The sequence below is a fragment of the Myotis daubentonii genome, chromosome 16 (genome assembly GCF_963259705.1).
Source record: "Myotis daubentonii chromosome 16, mMyoDau2.1, whole genome shotgun sequence".
NCBI lineage: Eukaryota > Metazoa > Chordata > Mammalia > Chiroptera > Vespertilionidae > Myotis > Myotis daubentonii.
The window spans coordinates 2614582-2626659 of record NC_081855.1 but is presented as its reverse complement, the minus strand read 5'-3'; the positions used below and the strand labels follow the sequence as shown (position 1 = coordinate 2626659).

General features: G+C 51.8%; 1 protein-coding gene across 1 annotated transcript in view; it reads right to left on the bottom strand.

Moving 5' to 3' along the window:
* The window catches only part of USP22 (ubiquitin specific peptidase 22), an 84181-nt gene extending 72607 nt beyond the window's left edge, over positions 1 to 11574 (bottom strand). The window contains exon 1 of the mRNA XM_059668328.1: positions 11169 to 11574. Coding sequence (XP_059524311.1) covers positions 11169 to 11339 — 171 coding nt within the window. The 5' untranslated portion in view covers positions 11340 to 11574. The remainder of the gene's footprint in view (positions 1 to 11168) is intronic.
* Between the last annotated feature and the right edge of the window lie 504 nt (positions 11575 to 12078).

Below are 12078 nucleotides of genomic sequence, written 5' to 3'. Positions count from 1 at the left end.
CTAACTGCTCTCCCCTGCTGGCCTGGTCGCCCCTAACTGCCTCTGCCTGCCTGATCGCCCCTAATTGCCCCCCCTTGCTGGTCTGATCTCACCCCCAAATGCCCTCCCCTTCCAGCCTGATCGCCCCTAACTGCCTCTGCCTGCCTGATCACCCGTAACTGCCCTCCCCTGCTGGTCTGATCACACTCCCAACTGCCCTCCCCTGCAGGCTTGATCTCGCTCCCAACTACCCTCCTCTGCTGGCCAATTTGGTTCTGATTGGTCAGTTTCTATGCCAGTCAGTGTCAAAAGCTCCGCCTCCTAGGCTGCCATTGGCTCCTCACAGTTGACCCAGATTTGGTTCTGATTGGTCAGTTTCTATGCCAGTCAGCATCAAAAGCTCTGCCTCCTAGGCAGCCATTGGCTCCTTTCTATGCCAGTCAGCATCTCTGGGACAATTACACGGGGAGAATTATATCTACCTGGGTCACTGTAACGATCATATTTAATTGCTATTGTTATCTCTGTGGGAGCAATACCTTTTGCTGCTGCTTCAGATTGAGTTCCTTTTCTGCCTCATGTAGCACCTTGTACAATTTTGTTAATTCATTTATTTCATGCATGAGGTTGTTGATGTTGATCATGAGTCTCTCTAAGCAGCCCTGGTTTTCTGGCATTGTTCATCTTTTACTTGTAGCTTCGGCTGTATCCAAAATATAGAGTTGAGCAAACTCAACTCTTGGCGTTCCAAGAAACACCATCCAACGGATGTAGAGTTCCAGCACGGTGATAAACTTGTTCATGTATTCTAAAACAGTATGGCCCATATCCTGATGGCGATGCAATATTTGCACCCATGGAAGCAAAAGAACTATTTATGGAACAAATACTTTCCATGAAGTTTTTACTGTCAGATCTTCGTTTGTCATTAATCTTTTTAAATATGCCAGGTAATCTGGAAAATGTATATCATTTGGACAGACTTTCCCTTTGCTACAACATCAAGTAAATTTCCCATCGGATGGTTTTTCATCAGAGAAATTTAGTGATAGGCAAAATTCACATCAAACAGTCATTCCACCACAACTATGTTCGAGGATTGCATCCTTATGTACTCCATTTTCACTGAGAAGGCAGTTCCTACCAGTATTGGTAGTACTTGTTGATGACTGTTCTCTTGACATATTCTGTCGTCGCCACTGCCTTCTTTCAACTTCAAAGGCACGTTGGTCTTTAGACATTTTCTGTCGATAACGCCGGTGTTTTTTGGCATCAGAGCAATGTTTTTCCAGTAGCTGGTGTTCAGATACATTCTGTCCCAGGTGCTGCCTTCTTTCAAGATCAGGCACATGCTGCTCTGCAGACATTTTCTGTCAATAATGCTGGCATCTTTCGGCTGCAGAGCTACATTGTATCAACAGTTGTTCTTTAGACATAGTCCCACCTCTCTACTGTCACGGTCTGAGTTGCAAGTGAATGAGAGTCCTGGCTGTCAGGCCGCTGAGAGCTGTCTGACTAAAGGCTGATTCTGCAGGGTGTGGGACTTCCTCCTCCCTGCTGTCAGTTTCCACAGCTGTGATGAGGAAGCTGGGGTGACAGAGGGAGCGGTGCCCTCCAAGCCACCCGCTCTCTCGCTCTGCTCTATGTCCAGCAGTCTCCTGCTCTGCCAAGTCCTCCAAACCTCCCACTCTCCGCCCGCTCCTCTCCTGCACTGCTGTCCGCCAGCAAGGTCCCGAGAGCGCCTGGGTATTGCTAGGCGCAGCAGGCCTCGTCTCCCGGACCGGCAATGGTCCTGGGAGCCCGTGGCCGCCGTCGCCTCCTGGGGCGCTTGACACCTGCGTATGCAAATTAACAGTCATCTTTGTTGGGTTAATTTGCATAGTCACTCTGATTGGCCTGTTTGCATGACTTGTGCATAGCGGAGGGATGGTTAATTTGCATGTTTCTCTTTTATTATATAGGACTCTCAGAGGCCCGGTGCACAAAAACTTGTGCACTCGGGGGGGGGGGGGGGGCCTTAGCCCTACCTGTGCCCTCTCGCAGTCTGGGACCCCTCGGGAGATAATGACCTGCTGGCTTAGGCCTGCTCCCGGGTGGCAGAGGGCAGGCCCAATCCCTAGGTGCAGCCCCTGGTTGGGCTCAGCAGGGCTGATTGGGGAGTTGGGGTGCCGCCCCTGTCATGCACAGATCAGGGCGGATCAGGAGGTTGCGATGCCACCCTCAGTCATGCTCAGGGTAGGGCCGATTGGGGGGTTGGAGCACCGCCCCTGTCACACTCAAGGCAGGGTCTATGGGGAGGTTGTGGCACCACCCCCTGTCATGCACAGAGCAGGGCCCATCAGGGGGGTTGGGGCTCCGTACCCTGTCACCCACAGAGCAGGGTCAATCAGGGGGTTGGGGAGCTCCCCCCCGTCATGCACAGAGCAGGGTCCATCAGGGGGGTTGTGGCCCCGCCCCCTGTCACACACAGAGCCACAGGGCGATCAGGGGGTTTGGGCGCTGCCCCCTGTCACGCTGATCCTGGTGCCAGGGGGACTCTCGGCTCCGCTGATCCCAGTGCTGGGAGGCATATTACCCTTTTACTATACAGAATAGAGGCCTGGTGCATGGGTGGGTGCCGGCTGGTTTGCCCTGAAGGGTGTCCTGGATCAGGGTGGGGGTCCCCACTGCAGTGCCTGGCCAGCCTGGGTGAGGGGCTGAGGGCTGTTTTCAGGCTGGCGGGTGACTGAAGCTCCCAACCGCTCCTTTTTTTCTTTCTTTTTTCATTTTATTCTGGGCCAGCTTTAGCTCTGGCTCCAGCTCTGAGGCCTCTGCTGCTGAAAGCAGGTATCTGGTTTGTTTGGGTTCTATAATCAAAACACTGTATCAACTCCAGCTCTGAGATACCGGCTGGCTGAAAGCAGGTTTCTGGGGTTTTGCTTAGCTTCTGTATTTGTAACAATGTTTCAAACTGCAAGCTCAAAGGCCGGCAAGGCAGGCAGGGAACGTTGGTTTCCTCCGTCACTGAAGCAAGCAAGCCTCATGTTAGCTTCAAGCTGCCTGGCTGCCAGCCGCCATCTTGGCTGGCAGTTAATTTGCATATCACCCTGATTAGCCAATGGGAAGGGTAGCGGACACACGGCTAATTACCATGTTTCTCTTTTATTAGATAGGACTAGAGGCTCGGTGCACAGATTCATGCACCAGTGTGGTCCCTCAGCCTGGCCTGTGCCCTCTTGCAATTCAGGACTCCACAGGTGCAAGATCGGGGCAGGGGAGGGACTGTGGGAGGACTCTATGGTGTGTCTGGCCTGTCTCACCCAGTCCCGATCGGCCGGACCCCAGCAGCAAGCTAACCTACAGGTCAGAGCGTCTGCCCCCTGGTTGTCTGTGCATGTCATAGCTACCGGTTGAACAGTCACTTAAAAAAAATTTTATATATATATATATATATATATATATATATATATATATATATATATATATAAAATACACACACACACACAGATGTTTCTTATCTCCCTCTCCCTTCCTCTCTGAAATCAATAAAATATATATTTTTTAAAAAGAACAAATTCATAAAATAAAATGGGGAAAAAAGCAGGCGGAGGAGAGCCAGGAGAGACCTCTCAGCAGCAGGCTCACCCCCATCAAAGCGCCTGACTTGGTTATCAACACAGACTCATTTGGTCATTTGTGGAGCCAGATACACGTACACTTCATGACACTGTGTTGTGTCAGTCAATCTAGGCACAGTTATTCCCTTATGATGATTTCTACTCAAAAGATCAAGCATGAGATTCACTATTTCAAGAGAAGAATCTAAGACTGCAGAACTGAAACAGCACTGACAAGAGAGAATCAGTACAGAAACCTAGAGTAAACCATTTTCTAAAACACACCAAAGTGCCACTGACTAGAGATAAATAATACAAGACCATGTTCAATGAAGTGATCTCCCTTTCCACAGCACACGCCAAGGCCTGACCCACCCTCCACACTGACTATAAAGGCTCTCATCTACGCAAGCGTCCACAAGCCAGTCCCCTATGCTGTCGCTCTGAAAGGCACAGAATGGAGGGTAGGGTGCTACTTGTACTCTATGAAACTGTGTTATCCTAAACTTCCATCGTTCACATTTAATTTTTTATTTCTCTCCTTTTAGCTGCCTCCTCTGCTCCCCATTATTTCACACACATAAAACTGTACTTTTTAAGTGCATCTCTGGTTTGATGTCAAATAATCACATTTCAATCCCTCAGCAAACCAAGACACATTTAGTTCATTGTCTAAAACTTCTCTATATGGATTCTAAAATTAAATTTTACAAATTCTTAAAAGTCTTAATTAAATTCTCCAAATTGAAAGCATATATATGCATACTTAAAATGAGTGAATGGAAGGGAAAATACACGAGGCCGTTACCATTCAATGGAATATTAGGTGCATGGTTGAAAAGAGTAAGTGAGCCCTGGGTAGTGTTGCCAAGTGGTTAGAGTTGGCCTGAGCACGAAAGGGTCTCAAGTTCAATTCCCAGTCAAGGGCACATAGCTGGGTTTCAGGTCTGACCCTTGGCCTCAGCCAGGGTGCATACAGGAGGCAACCAATCGATGTGTCTCTTTCACATAGATGTCTCTCTCTTTCTCCTCCTTCCTTCCTTCCACTCTCTAAAAATCAATGGGAAAAATATCCTCGGGTGAGGATTAAAAAAATAATAAAAATAAGTGAGATCTATATGCATAGGCAACAAGTGAAAAAAGGAAATACTCGTAACATGTATAGTTACAACAACAAAAACAAAAACATTTAACTTTGCTTCATATGTACACAGAGTTGCAATTTTTAAAAAATCTGTGCCCTGCCCTGACCAGTTTGTCTCAGTGGATAAAGCGTTGGCCTGCGGACTCAGGAGTCCCGGGTTCGATTCCAGTCGGAGGCATGTACCTTGGTTGCAGGCACATCCCCTGTGGGGGGCGTGCAGGAGGCAGCTGATCAATGTTTCTCTCATCGATGTTTCTAACTCTCTATCCCTCTCCCCTCCTCTCTGTAAAAAAATCAATAAAATATATTTTAAAAAAAAATCTGGGCCCTAACCGGTTTGGCTCGGCGGATAGAGCATCGGCCTGCGGACTCTGGAGTCGGGGGTTCGATTCCAGTCGGGGGCATGTACCTTGGTTGCAGGCACATCCCCAGTAGGGGGCGTGCAAGAGGCAGCTGATCGATGTTTCTAACTCTCTATCCCTCTCCCCTCCTCTCTGTAAAAAAATCAATAAAATATATTTTTAAAATAAATCTGGAAGACCTAGGCAGCAAACAGATCTTTTTTTTTAATTGATTTCAGAGAGGAAGAGAGAGGGAAAGATAGAAACTTCATTGATGAGAGAGAATCATTGATTGGCTGCCTTCTAAATGCCCCCTACTGGGGATTGAGCCCAGAAACTGGGCATGTGCCCTCACCTAGAATTGAACTGTGACCTCCTGGGTCATGGGTCAAAGCTCAACCACTGAACCACACCTGCCAGGTTGTAATTTAAAATCCACGTTTTTTAAAAAACATGGATTCATAAATTTAAAACTTCCTTAGTAAAACTTACCAACATCTGAGCATCTAGAATTATGTATGTATTCCACTACGTATGTTTAAGCTAAAATTATCCTATGTGTAGGAATTTTCATTGGACATCTACAAATAGTCTAAATTTTAAGGCAGGTATTAACTTGCTAAGTGACATCTACCATTTAAATGGCCTTTTAACAATTATGATTTCAATTCCTCAAGAGAAAAACCCACGGGCAAGCGCTGACTCTGAACTGAAGAATGGGAAGTTCAAAAAAAGATGGAGTCATCCCACTTTCTTCCAAAGGGTGCCACACCACATTTCTATAAGCAGTTACGTGAAAACCACAAACACAGAAACAGAAGAAAACACTAGGTCAGCGGTTCTCAACCTGTGGGTCGCGACCCCTTTGGGGGCTGAACAACCCTTTCACAGGGGTTGCCTAAGACCATCGGAAAACACATATATAGTTACATATTGTTTTTGTGATTTATCACAATGCTTTAATTATGTTCAATTTGTAATAATGAAATTTGGGGTCACCACAACATGAGGAACTTTATTAAATGGTCACAGCATTAGGAAGGTTGAGAACCACTGCACTAGGGTAAGGTATGACTCTGGATCTCAGAGCCCTCTGGCCTCTCACCTCTCATTTCCAAGACAGATACCCTTCTTTCTAGCCCCTTTCCCAAACAAAACATTTCTCTAAGAAGCTCTACCCGCCCTGGCCAGTGTGGCTCAGTGGTAGAGCATTGTCCTGTGGACCAAAGGGTCCCGGGTTCAATTCTGGGCAAGGGCACATAGTTTGGTTACATGCTCCTCCCCGGCCCTGGCCCTGGTCAGGGCTCGTGCAGGAGGCAACCAATCAATGTGTTTCTCTCACATCGATGTTTCTCTCTGTCTTTCCCTCTATCACTCTCCCTAAAAATCAATGAAAAAATATCCTTGGGTGAGGATTAACAACAACAACAAAAAAAAGAACCTACCCAAAGAGTTGCTTTAGGTACCAAACTCTATGCCTTAGAAGCCTTCAAAAGCAATTTCCCAACCTCCAGATTACTGCCCAAATTAAACCAGACTCAATAATGGCCCAAAATTACTAATAGTATGCATGACAACTCTTCTTCACTTATGGTATATTTGGTAAAAGTATTTACGGTAGCTACAAAAAGGGCTGTTTTGAGGATAGGTTGCTGTAAAATTTTAGTCACAGAATGGTTCGAAGATAGGAATAATTATTTTTTTAAAATGTTCAAAATATAATGCAGACTATGTTAAGTCATACAAGCCATACAACTGCAAATCCCTTATGTTTTTACTGCTAGTGTCAATCTTCACACACAAACCCGTAAGTGGCAAGATACTTGTTCTATTTAACACAAGCCAGAAATGCAGATAGGCCACTGTGATAGCACTGAGTCTAAATCATGGAAAATTTCACATTCTATAGTGCAATTCAAGCCTAAAGCGGGCAGAAAGTTACCAAATCTAACCATGGTCTTCTCACTCTCCACCTATCAAAAGAAGAACCAAAGTGTGGCTACAAAAGCCCATAACCCGCCTGTACTTAGATAAGCAAAGTTTCAACTCCTGCTTATCCAGGGGTTCACTTCTGTAGTTACATTGTAGCCGAGTGTCAGGCTCACAAAAAACCTTTACTTATTTACAAAGGTTATAACATAAATTGGCATTTTAATAGGAAATCATACCATTAAAAACAAAAATGTACTAAGCTTATAGATATGCTGTGAATTCTATTCAAACTGTCAAACTGTAACACTGTTACTCATCAAGGTTAAACTCTCTGAAACCAACTCTTCCTCACCGGACCACTAGAAAGTGCTGGAAACACAGTTGCCCAGGACCCAAACAGATGCAAGAAAATGATCCCCCTTAAGTACCGAGAACAGATGAGGGACACTACGGTTCATGATTGTTATACTACCAAAAGGTATTGCAACACTGACAGATCTGAATTTTGAAAATATTTATCACCACCTCTTGTCTATCTATAGCTGGAGTTGTTTCTTCAAACTAAGCAATTAACATTTAAAACAAAACAAAACAAACACACACACTAATCCAGCCCTGGCCAGGTGGCTCAGTTGATTGGAGAATCCTCCCATACACCAAAAGGTTACAGGTTCCATTCTGGGTGAGGGCACATACCTAGGTTGTGGATTCCATCCCTGGTCGGAATGGACCCCCAACTGCCCGCCCCCCCCCCCCCCCGTGCCAGTGTGCTTGGCCCCAACTGCCCCCACCTGCTGGCCTGCTCGCCCCCAACTGCCCCCACCTGCTGGCCTGCTCGCCCCACCTTCCCTCCCCACTGACCTGCTCACCCCCAACTGGCCCCCTGCTGGCCTGCTCAATCCAAACTGCCACCCCCACAGTCCTGATTACCCCCAACTGACCCCCACTGATGGCCTGCTTGCCTCCAACTGGCCCCCCTGCTGGTCTGCTCACCCCCAACAGCCTGATCACCCACAACTGCCCTCCCCTCTTGGCCTCTAACCGCCTTTACCTCGGCCCCACCACCATGGCTTTGTCCAGAAGAATGTCCGGAAGGTCTCCCGGTCTAATTAGCATTATTACCCTTTTACTAGTACAGAGGCCCGGTGCACAGGTGGGAGCTGGCTGGTTTGCCCTGAGGGGTGTCCCAGATAAGGGTTGGGGGTTCCCTTGGGGCCTGGGGCAGCTGGGCGAGGGTCCTGTGGTGGTTTGCAGGCCAGCCACACCCCCATGGGGTGAGGGTCCCCGCTGGGGGGGTGTGGCCAGCCTGGGTGAGGGGCTGATGGCTGTTTGCAGGCTGGCCACGCCCCCCAGTGGGGACTCTTACTCCATGAGGGTGTGGCCAGCCTGAGTAAGGGGCTGAGGGGCATTTTCAGGCTGGCCACAGCCTCTTCAAGGTGGGAGTCCCCACTGGGGTGCCTGGCCAGCCTGGGTGAGGGGCTGAGGGCTGTTTTCAGGCTGGCCACGCCCCCCAGCAACCCAGACCCCCAGCCCCTCCTTGAGTGGAGGCCAGGGCGGGCAGGAAGCCTGGGTCGCCCAATCCAGGCCCCCAGCCACTCCTTCAGCAGCCACGGGAAGCTTGGCTTCCTCCGTCGCCCGGGGCCACCCAAGCCTCCTGCTCGCTCCAGCTCCATGGCTGCCGCCATCTTTGTTGGGTTAATTTGCATAGTTGCCCTGATCGGCTGGTGGGCATAGAGGGGACAGTCAATTTGCATGTTTCCATTTTATTAGTGTAGATAGAAGATAGATGGCCTGTACTTCCATTGAAGGCTCAGTACAACTTCTTTTTGCCACATTCTTTGAACACCAAGCTGAGGTGAAGGAGGACATGGAAAGCAATTCCTAAGCTTATCTAAGAGGGTGTGAGAGTAAAATCTGCCTTCCAATGTTTAAGAGGCCTGAGATAGATAACTGATGTATGGCATACAAGCGCTACAGCAGTGGTTCTCAACCTTCCTAATGCCACGACCCTTTAATACAGTTCCTCATGTTGTGGTGACCCCCCAACCATAAAATTATTTTCGTTGCTACTTCATAACTGTCATTTTGCTACTGTTATGAATTGTAATGTAAAAATATCTGATATGCAGGATGTATTTTCATTGTTACAAATTGAACATAAAGCATAGTGATTAATCACAAAAACATTATGTAATTATATATGTTTTCCGATGGTCTTAGGCGACCCCTGTGAAAGAGTCATTCGACCCCCAAAGGGGTCGCGACCCACAGGTTGAGAACCGCTGCTCTACAGTCTGCCCTGGAGTTGGAGAGCCAGTTAATCAAGCTCCAGCTAGACCTGAAGACCATGGCTTCTGCCAACAATGAATATGTCTTATGCTTCATGGGAAATGCCTGGATGAACAGAAGAGTAACACAGACCACCTGCAACGCCAGCTAGGACATGGTAAGGAACTGGAAAGTCAGGCCCAGGAGGAGGGATCCACTGGGAAAGCCTGCAGAAGCGTTAGGTAAATAGACCAACATCTGAAGACAGAGCAAGTCTTCCCGCTGTAGTGGTCCCCAATCAGCTACTTAGAATCTTGATCCTCTCTACTTGACAAAAGACTGATCTCCTTCATTGATGTGTGTACAAATACACCTCTTTTGCACTTAAAAAAAATAATTAAAGAAACATGCCACTGAAGGTGGTCATTGCCTAAGTCCCAACCTCAAACTGTAAACTGCACAACCACATTTAACTGTAAAATCCAAGGCTTATTCAGATAAAAAAATACCGGTATTTTCTGATTTCCAAAGGATTAAGCCTAATCACTGAGATGAAATGTGTATCTACACATAACACAACAGAAACATTATTTCCGCGGTGTCTGCTGGAGGTGACTCATTTCTCGCTGAAGCAGGCACCCCAAGTCCGGCCTCCCACCAGCCTCAGTCTGTCCAATGCGCTCCTCCCTCCGGCGCTGCAAGTGCTTCTATCAGCCGTGGGCAAACTACGCCCGTTTGAAATGAATAAAACTAAAAAAAAAAAAAGACCGTACCCTTTTATGTAATGATGTTTACTTTGAATTTATATTAGTTCACACAAACACTCCATCCATGCTTTTGTTCCGGCCCTCCGGTCCAGTTTAAAAACCCATTGTGGCCCTCGAGTCAAAAAGTTTGCTCACCCCTGTATCCTAGCAACCGTCCTAACAGGGCCGTAGCCTCACACACACCCCCATCCCCACCCCCACCCCCCACCTCCAGGGGCGCCGGAACGTGCAAGCCTGCAGCCCGGCCGGAGGGCCTCGGCCTCGCACAGCGGTCACAACCCACAGCCGCAGGCCCTCCAGGGGGCGGGAGCCGGCCGCGCAGATCCCGCGGCCCCGGCAGCCTTTGTCCCCCGATCAGATCTATGTCTTATTTCTTCTGCGTACCGAACCCGAACCCGAACCCTCCCACGTCGGGAGGGTTCCTGGGAGGCCCCGCTCTGGAACGTAAGAGACCGGCCTAGTGGCCTCCTCGCACTAGGCGGCCAACCGGGAAGAAAAACGCCCTCCCAGACCCGCCCTCGTCCGCCCCAAAGTCCCCACCCCAGACCCCCAGCCCGAGGCGGAGGAAATCCCGGGGAAGGGGCGGCGGGGAAGGAGGAGGGGGGGAGGGGATGGGGCGGGGGGTGGCGGAGGGGGAGGCGGGGGAGGGGCGGCGAGGGAGGCGGAGGGGCGGCGGGGGAGGCGGCGGGGCGGCGAGAGAGGGCGACGAGGGAGGGAGGGGGACTGGGGAGGGGGCGGGGAGCGGCGGAGGGGGAGGCGGGGGAGGGGGAGAGGGAAGGCAGTGGAGGGGGAGGGGGAGGGTGGCGGGGGAGGGGAGGGTGGCGGGGGAGGGGGAGGGGGAGGGTGGCGGGGAGGGGGAGGGTGGCGGGGGAGGGGGAGGTGGGGAGGGGTGGCGGGGGAGGGGAGTGGGGAGGCAGTGGAGGGGGAGGGGGAGGCAGAGGGGGTGGAGGGGGAGGTGGGGGAGGGATGGCGGAGGAGGGGGAGGAGGGGGAGGTGGGGGAGGGGTGGCGGGGGAAGGGAGTGCGGGAGGGGAGTGCGGGACGCGAGCGCGGTCAGGCCCCGGCGCGCGCAGCCCAAGGGTCGGCGGAGGCGCCCCCCCGCCCTGAGCCCGCCCCGGCCCCGCGGCGGCAGCCGGGCTCACCTTGCGCCTGCGGGCCTCGGCCGTGCCGCCCCACACGAAGCACTGGTAGATAGCGCGCAGGTTCTGCTTCCAGTTGTCCACCTTGAAGCTGCTCAGGTGCGTGCAGCCCGGTGGCGCCACCACCAGCTCCGCGTCCATGGCCTCGCTCTCGGGCTCGGGCCGGGACACCATGGGGGGCAGGGCCCGGCCACGCGCGGGGGGCGGCGAAGGGGACGAGGACGACGCCAGCGCGGCGCGGGGCTGCTCGGCGGCCGGGCCAGCGGCGGGACGGGCGCGGGACAAAGGCGGGCCACGGGCCGCGGACAAAGATGGTGCTGCGCGGCGGGGCTGGCGCGAGGCCACGGCGCCACCAGCGCAGGTCCAGCCGCCAGGCCCAGCCCCCGGCTCCCCGGACGGCGCCGCGGGAGGGGTGGGAGCCGAGAGGCACCGCCCCGCGCTCACGCCATTGGTCGTCCGCTGGGTCGCGTCACCAGCGGCAGCGGTGGTTGGTTGTCGGCGCCGTCCGTCTGGCTCGGGACCGCCTCTCGCTTCCGGTCTCCGGCCGCGAACCGGGGAGGAGGGGTGGCGCGGTCCCGGAACCGGCTCGCCCCGGCCGTGCTTTGCCGCAAAGAGGCGGGGCGACGAGCTGGGCGGCGCGGGTCCCCGCAGCCTCGCTGAGCCGCGGGCGCGGCCCCTCCGCCCCCCTGACGCCGGCCGCGCGCTGGGCCCCCGAGGCTGGCGCGGCCGCCGCCTGCGGGCGTCGCTGCGAGGAGGAGGCTGGTCCTCCCACGGGCGCGCCGCCAGCCCGGTGCCATCCCGATAGACGGCGCGGCAGCCGTAGGGCTCCTCTCGCTTGTTCCAATAGCCACATTCTGAAAAATGAAAACGAATGACATTACGTCGTAAAAACTTTCATCCAGTATAGCCGGTC